The sequence below is a fragment of the Bombina bombina genome, chromosome 5 (genome assembly GCF_027579735.1).
Source record: "Bombina bombina isolate aBomBom1 chromosome 5, aBomBom1.pri, whole genome shotgun sequence".
In the NCBI taxonomy this organism is placed as follows: Eukaryota; Metazoa; Chordata; class Amphibia; order Anura; family Bombinatoridae; genus Bombina; species Bombina bombina.
The window spans coordinates 682,422,330-682,439,872 of NC_069503.1; the positions used below are offsets into that span (position 1 = coordinate 682,422,330).

At 42.0% G+C, this 17,543-nt stretch overlaps 1 protein-coding gene across 3 annotated transcripts in view; it reads left to right on the forward strand.

The window, feature by feature from the left end:
* Positions 1 to 17,543, forward strand: part of LOC128660697 (serpin B6) — a 118,978-nt gene that overhangs the window by 81,898 nt on the left and 19,537 nt on the right. For all 3 annotated transcript variants that reach the window (XM_053714654.1, XM_053714653.1, XM_053714656.1), the window contains exon 6: positions 12,311 to 12,478. In XM_053714654.1, the coding sequence (XP_053570629.1) occupies positions 12,311 to 12,478 (168 nt within the window). The remainder of the gene's footprint in view (positions 1 to 12,310; positions 12,479 to 17,543) is intronic.

The following is a 17,543-nucleotide window of genomic DNA, read 5'->3' on the forward strand; positions in this document are numbered from 1 at the left end:
TTGATGGCACATAACAATTTGTATAAACTGCACAAATGGGTTAAAAATATAGTTTGATTCCATGTTATTTTCTTTGATCTCATTACCAATATATATAATATTGCCTGAGCCACAGCGATTGTCCAGAAGATGTTATTCGGCACCACACTGGGACGTTTATAATGGACACTTTACAACTGATATATAAAGCTTTGTAAAATGCCGAGTATCGTCAATGCACTGTATCTTGAAAGGCACATTATTTTGAATATTTTGTACAACCTACTAATTTTTCAATAAAAATATTATTAAAAAAAAATAAATATATATATATATTCCAGTCCACAGCAGACTTTAACTATCTAATCCATTTGCAGGGGTTAATACATAGGTGTATAGGCAAGCAAGTCATTGACTATTACAGTTTCATGATATATCCTGTTCACTAGACCTTTTGTACCCTCCCAACAGACTATTCTCACTGCTTTGGTACTAACCCTGTAGTTGTGAATCATTTTCTATTTTAATGCGCTGTTGTGATGAATGTGATAAAAAGCTCTCCATGTTCTGAGTGACAGCTCCTGAAAACCGTCCCTGCTTGGCTGTAATCCGATTCTTTATTGCTACTCTAAGCCACCCTTTTTCACATTGCTAAACTTAAACTATAGAGGGAAGAGAAATGGGCTGGAAGAGAAGGGGTTTCTGGTACAGTTTTGCCTTCCTTCAAGTATTGGTGTGCTGATCATCCAATGGGTGTAGACTATTTGCTGTCACTTTAGAACAAGAAAAAAATATTTAACATTATAAAATCCTGTTTCTTTTCTAAGATATGGTGAGTCCACGGGATCATCAATTACTGTTGGGAATATCACTCCTGGCCAGCAGAAGTAGGCAAAGAGCACCACAGCAAAGCTTTTAAGTATCACTTCCCTTCCCACAATCCCCAGTTATTCTCTTTGCTTTCAGTGCAAGGAGAAGGTGAAGTTTTAGTGTCTGAAGAAAATTGGATTATTTCGCTTCAGTCAAGATTTTATTATTTTAGAGCAGAGTAGTTTCTTCATAAATGGAAAGAGTCCATAGCTGCATTCATTACTTTTGGGAAATAAGAACCAAAGGCTTAAATACTCCTCCCACTCCCCTCATCCCCCAGTCATTCTTTGCCTTTCGTCCCAGGAGGTTGGCAGAAAAGTGCCAGAAGTTTGTTTTTGTCTCTTATGGAGGGTAGTACTCTTCGACATGGGATGGGAGTTTTCAGTAATCCTGTCAGTCTCTCAGTAAGGGCTTGGATGAAAGTTAGAGTCTGGAGATGCAGGAAGAGTCTTTCTGCAAAATCATCCCGACTCATGTTAACAGCTCTTTAAGCAATCGGAGTTGTCGAATTTCGCTTTGTTGCCTGCTTTCTTCTCTGAAGCCCATGGCGGAGGCGAGGCTACTATCCGTCACACTTGAAGGGCTGTGTTTCTGTTCCATGACGTAGACTCCGGTAAGATCGTTTCATTTTACTTCTTCATGAATGTACTGTAACTCATTTGTTCCTGCGAACTCGCATGCAAAATAAGGGTATCAGTGAGACTCCTTTAGTATCTTGGAATCAAAGTTTAATATCTCCTGAGGGGGATTATTGAACGTGGGGGGTATAATAATGTTTATGTTATTCAACCTGCTTATGTGTAGTGTTCACTGTGCTTGTGGCTTAGAACATAATGGCCTGTTGAAGTGACGCAACCTTATGGCTTGGCGCTCCTTTTATTGGACTGTACGGTTCACCTTGTGACCGAGCGTGTTTACGTTCTGGTCTCCCATTTCCACATTCCTGACTGTGTGGCGACGGAAAATTCTAGTCCGCTGGTGTCTGGTACATAGGAGGTGGTGAGTGCCCCAGCCATTGTGGGTATCAGGTGCCGTTTTAAATTGTTTTATATATAGTCCATTTTTGGGTATCCTTGATCCAGTTATGGAGGATACTGATGTTGTTTGGTCAACTTTCTGATTCAGTTTCTTCGTCCTGTGAAGAATACGAATAAGCCCCATTGATTCAGGTCAGTCAGTTATGTTCTTTAGGCCATCCTAGAGCGCCTTGCTCCTCGGGCTCGGGGATTCAAGAAACTGCTGAGCCATCCGCCTCGGGGGGCCCTGTCCTCCGGGAGGTGAGTTCCCTACCGCTCCCTACTGCTACACATGCGGGTAACCCAAATTACATGTTTCCATTCTCGGAGGGTGGATTGTTCCCCCCGGAGGTTGTGGCACGTTTTCACTTTTACATACTTTTGGCGCTTGCGTGTCTGCAAAGTCCAGATGTTTATTTGCGATTGTGCTCGTGCCCGATTGCCCCAGGTCTCTCGGCCTCTGGAGGGCATGTACAGTTCCCTGCGGGTGTAACTGTTCCTGAGTGTTGTGCCTTTCATTACAGGCAGGCTCGTCTTAGTGTTTTACTCAGGCACGTTTTTGAGCTGTTTTGGGACCCTATCCTTCTTGGGTATGGGACTCATCAGTCTCCTCCTTCGAATGGCTCACCTCGTTAGACATGGGGGGATGAAGTAATCTCCTTTCAGTCTTGTTATCGAGACCCTTCCCAGTTTTGTTGGAAGAAAAGGGTTTCTGTTAGGCTGGTCCTATGGACCTTTAGTTCTTCTTGGGCGTTAACCTTCGGGTTGCCTGTTATTTAATTTAATCCGGTTAAAATACATTTTATTTTCGTTTTCATACTATGTTTCCTGCGGGAACTTAAAAATATCTGGGATCGATACTCGCTGTTTGCTTCTATGGAAGTTGTTCAGGACACGTTAGTCCCCTGTTTGTCTGTTTTCTCATCTCTGAGGATTTAGCCAGCTTGGCAGTTATGACCCTGGGCACGCTGGTCCTGATTGGGTTCAGATCTTCTGTCTCGCGGATTAGTCAGACACGTGGCGCCTATTATGCCTTGCTAGTCAGGCGGGGGTGCGGAGTGCTCTTTGCTTTTTTTTAGTTTTCTTGTTATTTATTACAAGTTTCAGCTAAGTATTTTCAAGAGGACTTACGGGTCCGTGCGGCTCTCGGGATTGTTTCAGTCCTAAATAGCCGTCTCTCTGGTGACTGGGTCAGTGAATTTTGCTGCGTCACTCTCTGTTGCTTCTGATACCCTCGGAATCTAGAGTATACTTTTCCACGTGGTGGGAAGTTGAGAGGGTTTAGCACCTCTTTCCACCGGTCGGGGCGGTGTTGTTTTAGAAAATTGTCTTTTTTGGACTTGTTCCTTTAGTGGTTCTCTTTTTCATTGAGACCTCTTGGAGTTGCCTTCAGGGGACTTAGATTCCCTTCGGGAGTTGGTTGTTCCCTTTTCGGGACATTAGCCAGTGAGGTCCCTTCGGACTCCGGTTTGGGGTCCTTTCCTTGTGTTGGTAAATCTCTGCATCTCTTTCTGGGGATAGAAGGGGTCCTAGTGGTTTTCCACTCTTATGGTACAGGTTTTGCCATCCAGGTGGCACCCAAACCCATGTTTTACTGTCCTCTGACTTCGAATCTGAGGTGATGTGGAGGCTTGATGTTGCTCTGTTCGGGTGACTTGTCCTCACTGTTCCCCTTGTGTCTGGAGCTCGTGGCTAGTTGGACAACTAGTTCAGCATACTAATGCTCTGTGACTAGTCAGTACTGGAGCAATCCGAGGGTTGCTAATTCGATCCCCGGCAAGGTCTCCTCAGCCTTTCTCCTTTGGAGGTTGATAAAATGAGCGGCGCCCTGTATCCCTTAGGGGATTAGCCGCACTTTAAAGCACAGTCATGTTAATGTTGCTTGGACGCCGGTTAGTTCTGGTGTCCTTTTTTGGCCCTGGCTCTTTGGAGTGTTGGGCTCCTGCAAGGGGTGGTCTCTTCCCTTGGGGTCGAGACTTGCAAGGTCTTCTTGCTCTTGTTATCCGGGTTATTCTGGATTTTTTTCCCTGTGGGGTCTGTTTTTTTAATATCAGATGAGGAACATTGTTTTATCTTAACATTGTGGCGCCCGAGCTTCTTGTCCTGATCTTCTGGTGGTCGAGGGTTTTACTCAGCATTTTCTCTTTGTGGATCCCGCTGTGGGATGTTACCAGACCTTATGATCCAAGGACTGGCCGGGGGTTCCAGTTTCCGGGGTACTTGGGCTTAGCCCTTGTTCTGGCTGATGTTGTTTTACAACTTGGCCAGATTTACTGATTTTCTTGGAGCTGGTCTTGTGCCGGACGATACGGTTCCCTTGGAACAGCCAATTGACGTGACCAGATGGTGGGTTTTTCTGCCTAGCAAATGGAAGGTTTGTGGTTGCTCAGCTGTCACATTTGCACCTGGTATGTGTGCTAGCACGATGGTGTTTAAGGGGTTATTCCGTGTTCATCAGTGACGTGGCCTGGTGTCCTCTCGGTTCCTTCTACGACTTCCTGTATTATGAGCAGGTGTTTCTCGATGCTCTCCTATTTAGGGGGCTCGTTGATCTCCTTAAGGAGGTGTGGTTCCTTTTTTAGGGGCCTCTCTTGTGTCGGGAGGTTAGAATAGATGTTTATCTTGTTTGGGGATTGGTCTTCTCTTTGAGTTGTTCCTGTCTATCTGGGTAGCTACTGGCCCTGTGTTGAGACTTAGTCGTGTGGCCTTGCTAGATCTCCTTAGATCTAACGCCTGCTTGATTGTCTTTAGGTTGAAGGGACTGTGTCCATTCTTCCGCCCTTTTGGGGGCCGGTCTTGGGATTCCTTTCGGTTCCCTTGCTTCAGATCTGCCGTTGCTTGGGCTTGTCCAGCTAGGTGTAGGTTCTGAGATTTGTTGTTCTTGGGGGTGACAGTGGACCTTCTTTTTTAGAGGTTCTTTGCCTCTCCCCCTTTGAGATCTGTGAGTAGGCTTGGCGGCCTGGATTGCCTGGAGAGTGTCCTCTGTCTTGGAGGTTGGGCAATCTATGTCTTGGAGGTTGGACAGTCTGCTACTTTGTGTGGCCGCTTCTTCCTTACGGTTAGTGTTTCTCTGTGTCTTCCTACTAATGGCAGTGTGTTACTAGACTCAGATGTTTATCTCTGAGCTTGCTACTGTTTGCTCAGTCTCTAAATTCTGATGTTTTGAGGACTTTGTCTTCAGCTGTCTTTTGGGTGCTGTTGCACAATGTTTGGGAGATGTTTCTTCTCCTTGATGATGCCTGTTGCTCCTTGTGGGTTGGGCATCGTCTCCCCTTGTTCTCAGCATCCATTCGGGTCTCTGTCGATTTGACCTTCTTATGAAGGGGATTTTTCCTTTGTGGATTTTGCTGTACCTTTTGGGTATCCCTTTGGCTTACCCTTGTTCCCTCTCTTTTGGGGATTTTGGTACTGTACTAGTAAGGATGTGTGGGGACCGACTGCTGGGTGATGGTTTTTCTGGAGGAGTGTTGACTCAGTGAGTCTGCTTGCGGTCTCTAGTTAGGCTATCTGACTATCTGCGGGTCAGTGTCCTTGGGGCCTTTTCCTTCTAGTTTTGTTGCCCGACTCAGACGAAGGGTTTGGTTGGGTTGTGGTTTTTTAGGCCTGTTGCCCTCTGATTGGGCCGCCTAATGTACCCTCCCGTTTTTGCATTCAGTGTCGTCTATAGCTTGGGTATTGTTTTCCCAAAAGTAATGAATGCAGCTGTGGACTCTTTCCATTTATGAAGAAAAACTTAAATTATGCTTACCTGATAATTTTCTTTTCTTCAGATGAAAAGAGTCCACAGCTCCCCACCTGTATTTTTTATGTGGGGCGTCTATTATTTTTTTATTCTTCTGGCACATTTTCACCCTGGTATTTTAGCTACTGTTCCTTGTTCCTCGGCAGAATGAGTGGGGGATCAGGGGAGTGAGAGGAGTATTTAAGCCTTTGGCTGGCGTGTCTTTGCCTCCTCCTGGTGGCCAGATTCTTATTTCCCAAAATTAATGAATGCAGCTGTAGACTCTATCCATCTGAAAAAAAGAAAATTATCAGGTAAGCATAATTTTAAGTTTTTTCAAGGATTGGGTCTATCTGTACTCCACATTAGTCTCTTCAGTAAGGGCAGTGGTGGCTTTAAAGCAATTAGGAACTTGTAAGGTGGGCCTTGCTGCATTTTCCTAACAGTTTTGCTGCCCAGGATATAGAAAGCCAGAGTGGGTTTACTCTGTACTTTCTTTTCTACAGGTCTCTGTGAGGAGTATGTGTCCTCTCATACCGAGTAAGCTGTCCTCCTGCCGGACGGCTAGATGCAGATAAATGCCTTTTGTCTTCTGGGGTTGGAGACACTGCACTTAAAGGGACACTGAACCCAAAAAAAAAAATATTTTGTGATTCAGATAGAGCATGCAATTTTAAGCAACTTTCTAATTTACTCCTATTATCAATTTTTCTTCATTCTCTTGCTTTGCTTATTTGAAAAAGAAGGCATCTAAGTTTGTTTTTTTTTTGGTTCAGAACTGTGGACAGCAATTTTTTATTGGTGGAGGAATGTATCCACCAATCGGCAAGAACAACCCAGGTTGTTTACCAAAAATGGGCCGGCATCTAAACTTACATTCTTGCATTTCAAATAAAGATACCAAGAGAATGAAGAAAATTTGATAATAGGTGTAAAAAAATTAGAAAGTTGCTTAAAATTGCATGCTCTATCTGAATCACAAATGAAATAATTTGGGTTCAGTGTCCCTTTAATAAGGAACTGCAAATTTATTTGGGACATATATATTCTTTAGAAGGGTATTTACAGGCAGAGAGCAGGTCATGCTATTGTGAAGTGAAATCATGAGAGACTTGGTGATATTTAGTATTCCCCTTTTATATACTGTGGGCTGTTTGTATTTTTATTTGTTTAGATGTGTATAATCAATTTAAGTACATTTTTTCTTGGAGCTCTCAGCAGCTAGCAGGTAATGCTGCGTTGCGCTTTCCATTAGAGGATGTTATCTCTATGACACTTAGTTTCTCAGAATCCCTATAGGGGACAAGAGAGATATAGAAGGATTGTACAATTTTTTTTCTGGTAATGTGAGGCTTTTTTGGCCGTCTAATCCGCCATTGCTCTCAGAATGTTTCCTTTCACTTTCCAGCTGGGTTTAAAGCGCCCATTTTTTGTTTTTCAATGTTGCAGCTTTTTCCAACCCGACCATGTGTGGCTTCTGTGTAAAGCGGACTTGGGCTAGTTTTTTCTGAAAATAATAGGAGACTGTTTGTGTTTTTTTTTTGTTTTTTGCAAGCAACAGTCTTAAGCAGTGTAGACGTTTGCACGAAGCATTGGGTCTGAAAATCTCTCAAGTACATTTAATAAAATGTTTATTCCCTCTCATTTATGTTGGTACAGTGGATAAGTAGCTGGGTAGTACATTTTTTGTTTTATTGCCCCGGTTTGCTTTTGAGGCACAATTTTTTTTGGTTTTCAATTTTGTGCTGCATGGTTTGTTTTTATTCTTGTTTGTAGGAATAGATTATCCCTCAGTCCTATTTCTCTCAGGATGAAGCTGTCCTGGCAATGCCACAGCTTTTTCCTGGCTTGTCCCAAGCCTTCATGGCGTTCACATGCAGTGCCTTGCGGTTCCTCTCAGTCTCCTGGAGGAGTATATTTGCATATTGATTTTGCTGCTCGGCTATCCTCTGCGGTATATGTGGCATTATCTGAATTTTCCTATGTTGAAGGGAAAATGCAAGAGGAAATTTTAGAGATTCAGATAGTAAGGTTTCTGTTCCGCCTGCTACTACACAGGTTGCCCTTCCTCATAAGTCTGATGAGGAGGATACGTCGGTAGCCTCTGAGGGTGACATCTGAGGTAGACAGTATAATTCCTTCATCTGATGCTGAAGTGGTAACCTTCAGAATTATGCCTGAACACCTTGTGTATTGTTAAGGGAGGTTTTGGCTACTTTGAACGCCTCCGATATCCTGTCGTGGTCAACCCTAAGATATCTAGTAAATTTAATATTTGCTAAGATTCTGCTGTGGACCAGACCGTGCAAGGGGATTTTTGTCACAGGAATGGAAGAAGTCAGGGATTCCTTTTTCCCCGTCTCCTGTCTTTACCAAGATGTTTCCTGACACTCTCTATTTAATATCATGGTGCACGGTGCCTATAGTAGGAGTATTTTTACTCTGATTAAGAGAATTCGATCCCTATCGAGGATAGCTACACCTTTAAGGATCAATTGATAAGCTGGAGGCTTATATTGCAGTTTTTATGGCCACTGGGTCAAGTGCGGCATCCTTTGGGTGCAACGTCGTGTCTGATCCCATTTTGGTAGTCTTCTTTGGAGGAGATCCAGGCCAGAATTAAGGCTCTTAAGCTACCTAATTCTTTCCTTCTATGGCCTCCATTCAAGTCATTTGGCTGGGAGCCAAGATGTCTGGCTTCATTGTTCTGGCCCACAGGGTGTTGTGGCTCATGTCTTGGTTGGATTTTTACTCCAAGACCAAGCTTCTGGTGCTTCTAACAAGGTTAAGACCTTGTTTGGTCCTGGTCTGGCAGAAATGTTTTTGACGTTTCAGGTGGAAAAGGGTATTTTCTACATCCAGATTAGAAGAATAGACTTTAAGGACGCCAGAGTGGAAACCTGCTGCTGATTCTAATTCAGTATGAAGGGCTTTCCCCCAATACAGGTTTCGATAGGTGGGGTGCTGACTTTTTGTTTAAGCATGGTTACGAGATGTCCCAGTTAGGCTGTGGTGCCTCAGAGCTGCTAATACCTTCCTCCCAGAGGCAGGTTTTTTCCTCTCATGTTTATCTGCAGTGCAGATTAGAGACTATTTGGATTTGTGTTTGGGTTTTTTTTTTATACCTAAGCATCTTTACAATGTTTCTCAGGGTACCGTCCTTCGACATGGAAATCATTTGTTTAATTTTCCCTTTGGTCCAGGAGGGTCAGTTCTTAATGACCATAGACCTGAAAGACGCATGTCTTCAAGTTCCTGAAATTGGCTTTTCTGAAAGACTCACAGTTGTGGTTTCTTCCTTTTGGCCATGCCACGTTTACCTGATTTTTATCACTCTGGCAGTGATCAGTTTTCAGGGAATTACAGTGGCACCCTTCCTGGAACATTTGGGTTCCGGTGCCATATTTTTAACACTAACTCTCATTCGGAGATCTTGTTATCTTTTCCACGTTTTACGGATGGAAAGTGAATCAAGAACTGAGTTCCCTTGTTCCAGGTACAGAGGTAGTTTTCTTGGGGACCATAATATTTTCCCTATCTAAGATACTATTTCTGTCAGAGGTCAGAAAATCAAAGATTCTCTGAGTTTCTTGTTCGGTCTTAGTGGCTCAACAGATGGGATGGTCGCCTCCATGGAGAGGTCTAAGTGGATCACTGGAATAATCCACATTTCAACAAACTAGGGTAATCTGGTTTGAGTCCAGGGTGTGTCAGAGTTCCCCTTTTCAGGCCATAGTACAGGCATCTACACAAAGTGTGGTTCCTGATTAAAGACATCTATCCCTTGCTTGGTTCCATTTAAGAACTCTGTCAGAGCATGCAAAACTGCAATGGAATCCATTCAGATCTTTATTATCTAGAGCAGTCGACAAGAGTCTCTCTGCTGTGGTGGGTTTCTCAGGAGACTGTGTCTCAGGGCACATGCTTCCAGAGACCTTCCTGAATAATTGTGACCACGGATGCTGGGCTGGGGATTGGTCTGGGGCTTAAAGGCGCAAGGACTTTGGCCTTCGTTGGAGTCTGTTCTCCCCATAATCATCTTGGAGTTAAGAGCGTTTTACTATGCTCTGCTGCCGTGGCCTACCAGGTTCCATTCGGACATTATCACCTCAGTGGTTTACTTTGTCCACCAGGGAGGAACTCGTAGTTCCTTAGCCATGATGGAGGGAGCTTGAATTGTTCCGTGGGTGAAAGCTCACAATTGTTGTCTCTCTGCTATCCACATTACAGGAGTGGATGCCTGGGAAGCGGATTCCTGAGCAGACAGACGTTTCCTCTCGGGAAATGGGCTCTCCATCTGGAGGTGTTCTCCAGCTTAACCCTCAAATGGGGGGTGCCGGAATTGGATCTGATGGTGTCTCGACAGAATGCCAAGCTTCCAAGGTACGGTTCAAGGTCTAAGGATCTACAGGCCGCTCAGATGCTCTGGCGGTTCATTGGAATTTCAGGCCGGCATACCTGTTTCCTCTGTTGGCTCTTCTTCCACGAGTCATTGCTCGTATCAAACAAGAGAAAGCCTCAGTGATTCTAATAGCCCCTGCGTGGCTTCGCAGGCTCTGGTATGCAGGCCTAGAGTAGATGTTGTCTCTCCCACCTTGGAGACTACCTCTGAGGAAGGACCTTCTGATTCAGGGTTCCTTCTTCCATCCAAATCTCGTTTCTCTGAAGCTGACTGCTTTGAGATCGAACACTTAGTTTTGTCTAAGCGTGTTTTTTCTGAGTCGGTCATTGAGTCTATGATTCAGACTCACAAGCCTTTAACTAGAAAGATTTACCATAAGATAGGGCGTAAATATGTTTATTGGTGTGAATCCAAGGGCTACTCTTGGAGTAGGGTCAGGATTCCTAGAATTTTGTCCTTTCTCCAGGAAGGTCTGGAGAAGGGTTTGTCAGTCAGTACCCTTAAAGGTCAAATTTCTGCATTATCTATCTGGCTGGCGGGCCAGATGTGCAATCTTTTTGTCAGGCCTTGGTCAGAATCCGGCCTGTGTTTAAGTCTGTTGCTCCTTCTTGGAGTATTAAAGGGACAGTACACTGTAAAATTGTTTTTCCATAAATGTATTTTAAATGACTTGTTATACCAACTGCAGAGTATAAAATATTTGAGAAATTGCATTTTCGGGTTTATTTGTGTATCTGAAGTAGCTGGTTTTGTGCTTTGAAACCACAGCCACAATGGGTTGAGCTTCAGGTAATATCAGATCTCATTATGTTATCACTTTATGTACACAGACTTGCTTCCTTATCTTATATTTGTCTGGAACACCAAAGCTCAATACATAGAGAGAACAATGGAAAATTATCATTTTATTAACTATCATGCCCCCCCACTGAGGGTGTAATCTCTTCTGCTGGCTGTGTTTACTTAGGCCTTTCAATAGCGTATACACCAGTATCAAAACTTTCAGTATAGGTTGGGAAACCACAGGCTAAATCAGCTATTTCAAATGCTGAAATATGAGTAAAGGAGCTACTTGCAACCAATTTAATACACTCTAGCAGGTAAAAAGGATCATTGGGAATAATTTAAAGGGGAGAAAGTTTTTGGGTGAACTGTCCCTTTAACCTTGTTCTAAAGGTTTAGCATCAGGCTAAGTTTGAGCCATTGCATTCCATAGATATTAAGTTATCTTGGAACGTTTTGTTTCTTATTGCTATCTCTTCTGCTCAGAGAGTCTCGAAACTCTCAGCTTTGAAGTGTGATTTGCCTTATCTTGTCTATCATGCCGATAAGGCGGTTCTTTGTACTAAATTAGGTTTTCTTCCTAAAGTTGTTTTGGATAGAAATTAATCAGTAGATTGTTACTCCTTCACTATGTCCTAATCCTTCTTCTCATAAACGGTTGTTGCACAACTTGGATGTTGTGCATGCTCTTAAATTCTATCTACAGGCGATTAAGGATTTTCGCCAGTCTTCTGCCCTGTTTGTTTCTCTGTTACTTCTCTTTCTCTCTGGTTGAGAAGTATAATTAGTTTGGCTTATGAGACTGCTGGACAGCATCCTCCTGAGAGAATTGCAGCTCATTCCACTAGGGCTGTTTCTTCTTCTTGGGCTTTCAAAAAAATGAGGCCTCTGTGGAACAGATTTGCAAGGCTGCAACTTGGTCCTCTTTGTATACTTTTTCCAAATTTTATAAATTTTTATACTTTTACCACGGCTGAGGCTTCCTTTGGGAGAAAGTTTCTTCGAGCGGTGGTGCCTTCTGTTTAGATTCCCTGTCTTGTCCCTCCCTAATCATCTGTGTCCTCTGGCTTGGGTATTGATTCCCAACAGTAATTGATGATCCCGTGGACTCACCATATCTTAGGAAAGAAAGCAAAATTTATGCTTACCTGATAAATTTATTTATTTCCAGTATGGTGAGTCCATGGCCCCGCCCTTTATTTTAAGACCGTTATTTTTGTCTAAACCTCAGGCACCTCTACACCTTGTGTTGCTTCTTTTTCTCCATTTTCCTTCAGTTGAATGACTGGGGATTGTGGGAAGGGAAGTGCTCTTTGCCTCCTCCTGCTGGCCAGGAGTGATATTCCCAACAATAATTAATCGCCACATTCAGCAAGACAGCATATGTTTGTTTAAAGCAATTTCATATTCATGATAATAAATGTTGGAGTAGAATAGACCTTTTAAGTATTAAACTCATTATTGTACAAGGGATTGTATTTATTTAATTTTCTTTTTTAAATGTAAACCTGTTTTTAAAAATGTCCTTTAATGTTTTAGAATGAAACCAAACCTGTGCAAATGATGTACAAAAAAGCAAAATATCCGATGACATATGTTGGTGATTTGTTTACCAAGGTTATTGAACTACCTTATGTTAACAATGAACTGAGTATGTTGGTATTTCTCCCTGACGACATTGAAGATGGAACTACTGGACTGGAAAAGGTAAGAACATTCTCTCCTTTAATGGGACACAAAAAAAATAGTTTTATAATGCAAGGTCACATTTTTTTTGTACATTATACAGTTTGGTCTCTAAAAAAATGTAATCAATAGTTCAGGTGAAACTGTTAGTAATTTAATTTCTAATTTTGTTTGTTAGCAATTATACCTGTTGCACCAGAAATATTTAGAATATATTGTTTTGTCTGAAAAATATATTATTATACTAATCTTTTCGGTGGTAGGAAAAAAATGGAAACTTATTAATGAAGAATATCTATCACTTGTGATTTAGAACTTCAGTTTTTAGTTGTTGGTGATAAATTTACTAATTTTGGGGGAGAGAGGGGGGCTCATGTTTCTTTTAATTATATATATATATATATATATATATATATATATATATATATATATATATATATATATATATATATATATATATATATATAATCTCCCGCCCTCTCCGTATAAACTAATCACAAAACTTTTATTAACATGTGACGTTTCGGAGTGGTTCCCCTTCTTCAGACATATAAGGAACAATACAAACATCTTACTCCTTAAATACCCCATCACCGTGTGTGTCCATTACGGATCTCCATTAGTGTATATCCCATGTGCAACTGCGCATGCGCCGGGATATCAACGGCAAGCCGGACAAACAACTAAAATCAAAGAGGAAAATGTACAGGCATTAGAAACCCGTGTCGGTAATTGACTTAACAATGCAAAACAGCGAATAACTGGTGGTCCAACCTAATACTCAAATATTAATACTATGCTGACAGAGTAAGCCAATGCTACCATTTTATGTAAGGACACATATAACCCACTACCACAACTCATTTGCTTTAAATAGGAAGTGAAATGTCAGACATATTACAAACCATATGAATCCATCATAAAACTGTATATAAAAGGATATATCACTTTCAATATATATACATAGGGACCCTGCTTTAAAAGAGACTGAAAAACTTATGTTGCTATCCAAGTTATATCCCTTTATATTTTATGCATTTTATATTAGGTGGTAAGAAACAAATATTCAATTAGTGTAGTAAACCGGTAAAAAATATGTTATATAAACACCTAATAATTTAAATAAATCATATCACAGTATCCTACAGTTTTAAATATTAAACATTAAGTAGAGATCAAGATATTTATTAAAAAAACACTAAGGCATAGTGAGTATTTAAACCCTTTGGTATCAAGGTGTCCAGAGTATAAATCCACATTGTCTTTTTTTGTAATAACCGCTTTGCTCTGTTACCACCTTTACCCAGAGGTGTAACATGGTCAATTATGATGTAACGCAAATCAGCTGCTGAATGTTTTGCTAACAAAAAATGTCTCGCCACTGGTTTTTCACTTTCTTCAGTAGACAGAGCAGCACGGATGGAAGCCCTGTGAATTGCCATACGCCTGGGAAGATTGTCATTTGTTTTGCCAATGTAATATTTGCCACAGCAACAATGTAACATGTATACTACATAGTTAATAGTACATGTCACCCTATGTGTGTGTGTGTGTGTGTGTGTGTATATATATATATATATATATATATATATATATATATAATGTGTGTGTGTGTATATATAGTGTATGTGTGTGTGTGTATATATATATATATATATATATATATATATATATATATATATATATACTTCCATCTTAAAGGGACACTGTACCCAAATTTTTTCTTTCATGATTCAGATAGAGCATGCAATTTTAAGCATCTTTCTAATTTACTCCTATTGTCAAATTTTCTTTATTCTCTTGGTATCTATATTTGAAAAGCAAGAATTTAAGTTTAGATGCCGGCCCATTTTTGGTGAACAACCTGGGTTGTCCTTGCTGATTGTACAGCACCAATAAACAAGTGCTGGCCTTGTTTCTGAACCACAAATTGGCTGGCCCCTTAGCTTAGATGTCTTCTTTTTCAAATAAAGAAAGCAAGAGAACGAAGAAAAATTGATAATAGGAGTAAATTAGAAAGTTGCTTAAAATTGCTTGCTCTATATGAATCACAAAAGAAAAAATTTGGGTTCAGTGTCCCTTTAATGGAAGGAGAGTCCACTGCTTCATTACTTGTGGGAATTAAGAACCTGGCCACCAGGAGGAGGCAAAGACACCCCAGCCAAAGGCTTAAATACCTCCCCCACTCCCCTCATCCTCCAGTCATTCTTTGCCTTTCGTCACAGGAGGTTGGCAGAAAAGTGTCAAAGATTCGGAGTAGTCTCTTATGGAGGGTAGTACTCTTCGCAATGGGACTGGAGTTTTAAGTAGTCCTGTTAGCCTTTCAGTGAGAGCATGGGTGAAAGTTAGAGTCCGGAGAGGCAGGGAGAGTGTTTCTGCAAAATCATCCCGAGATTAACAGCTCCATAAGCAATCAGCGTTGACGAGTTTCGCTGCCTGCTTTCTGCTCTCAAGTCCATGTCAGGAGCAATGCTACTAACCTGTAACACTTGAAAGGCTGTGTTCCTGTTCCACGGCATAGATTCTGGTAAGATCGTTTCATTTATACACATATGATAACGTAAGAAGACAGGGTCACAGTGTGTCTCCTTTTATCTGTATAGAATCAGGGGTTAATACCCCCGGAATGGAGTTTATTGAACAGGGGGCTATTTGTGCATAATATTGTTTATTGCTGCGTCATGTGTGAGATGAGGCTCTGTCAGTGTGTGAACAGTCAGATTATTATTGAGATATCGACGCGGGCCTTTTTCTCTTGTAAGATGTATCGAGTCCACGGATTCATCCATACTTGTGGGATATTCTCCTTCCCTACAGGAAGTGGCAAAGAGAGCACCCACAGCAGAGCTGTCTATATAGCTCCTCCCTTAGCTCCGCCCCCCCAGTCATTCTCTTTGCCTGCTTAACTGCTAGGAAGGGTAAAGTGAGTGTGGTGACAAAAAGGTTAGTTTTTTATTTTCTCAAGCAAAAGTTTGTTATTTTAAATGGTACCGGTGTGTACTATTTACTCTCTGGCAGAAAAGGGATGAAGATTTCTGCAAGGAGGATGATGATCTTAGCATTTTGTAAGTAAGATCCACTGCTGTTCTTACAAGGGCTGAAGAGTACAGGAAAACTTCAGTTGGGGGAACAGTTTACAGGCTAAACTGCACTAAGGTATGTTCAGTCTATTTTTTTCTAGACAGACTGTGTTATTTCTAGAAAAGGCTGGCAATATCCCCATGAGGGAAAGGTAAGCTGTATTCAGTAAAAGAGGAATCCAAGCTTGCATAAAGGGCTCATAGTTACTGGTGACACTAATAGGAAAAACGTTTTGGTTTAATTACAAATATAACGTTTTTTGAGGGACTTTAAGGGGTCTTGTGGCTTGTTTAAGGGTTATTAACCCACATGGCTAGTTTAAGAAACACTCTGTGGTGTTTCTTTTAGGCCCTATAACATCGAGTGAGGTGGGAGGGGCCTATTTTCAGTTGCACAGTTTATTTACCTCAGAAGCATCCAGCTACTTCTCCAGAGATCCCTGCTGTATTTGAGGGCTGTAAAGAGGTTTTTTTCCCCACAAATCGTTCCTAAAGGGCAGGTAGGCGCCACAGCAGAGCTGTGGCAAGGTGCTGAACGTTATTGTACCGGTTTTGAAGTTTTTTCAATCCGGTTTTTACATTAAGGGGTTAATTGTTTACTTGCATAGTGGTGCAAAGTTACTAAGGATTTATGATGCTACTGTAAAAATTTTGTTTTGTTTACTGCTTTTTTACACTGTTTTGCAGAGTTTGTGCAGCTTTTTTTCTCTTAAAGGCACAGTACCGTTTTCTGCGGCTTTCAATGCCTTACCACACCCTGCTAAGTGAAAGGTGAAACATAGCTATCCGTCCCAGGAGTCATCTACCCCGCTGGATGTCTGACAGATTATCCGCTGAGGAAGGTGACTCTGAGTCTTCGGAGGACGCTCTTTCATGGTCGGAATCAGCGACATCTAGACCTCTGTCTACCAAGGAGACAGATTTTTAATTTTAGATGGAGCATTTACGCTTCCGGCTAAGAGAGGTGCTTGGTACGTTAGAGGTTCCAGAACCAAAACTGCCAGAGGAACCTTCGATCCCTAAGCTAGATAGGGTATACGAGGACAGGTGGTGCCACAGACCTTTCCGGTTCCCGTTAAAATTGCTTATATTATTTAAAAAGAATGGGAGAAACTTGGCTCATTTTCCTCCTCTAGCTCTTTTAAAAAGCTCTTCCCTATTCTGGACTCACAGCTTGAGCTGTGGGGGGCCATTCCTAAGGTGGATGGTGCTATTTCCACGCTTGCTAAGAGAACGACTATCCCGCTCGAAGATAACTCTTCGTTTAAGGAGCCCATGGATAAAAAATTGGAATCCATGTTAAGGAAGATGTTTCAACTCACAGGGTTCGTTTTTTAACTGGCAGCGGCAGTCTCTGCAGTGACTGGAACTGCTACTTATTGGTGTGACGTTCTGTCAGCTATGGTCGAGGTGGAGACTCCCCTTGAGGAGATACAGGAACAAATTAAGGCCATAAGGGTTGCTCATTCGTTCATCTGCAATGCAAATATACAGATTATTCGCCTGAATGCCAAGACATCAGGTTTTTCTGTTCTGGCCCTGTGGTTAAAGTCGTAGTCTGCGGACATGACTTCCAAGTCTAGATTACTTTCCCTCCCATTTCAGGGGAAGGTTCTCTTTGGTCCCGGTCTGGATTCTATTATATTCACGGTCACGGGGGGGCAAGGGTGCTTTCCTACCGCAGGACAGAAAGAATAAGCCTAAGGGGTCTACTTTTCATCCCTTTCGTTCGGACAAGTCTCAACGCCAGCAGCCTGCCGTAAAACCGAGCAGTCCAAGGGATCTTGGAAACCAGCTCACTCTTGGAACAACACCAAGCAGAGTAAGAAGCCCGCCGAGACAAAATCTGCATTAAGGGATGGCCCCCGATCCTTTTCTGGATCGCGTAGGGGGCAAACTATCTCTTTTTACGGAGACCTGGATAAGAGACATTCAGGACCCTTGAGTTCTGGAGGTCATAGCCCAGGGCTACAGAATAGGATTCAAGACTCATCTGCCCAGAGGCA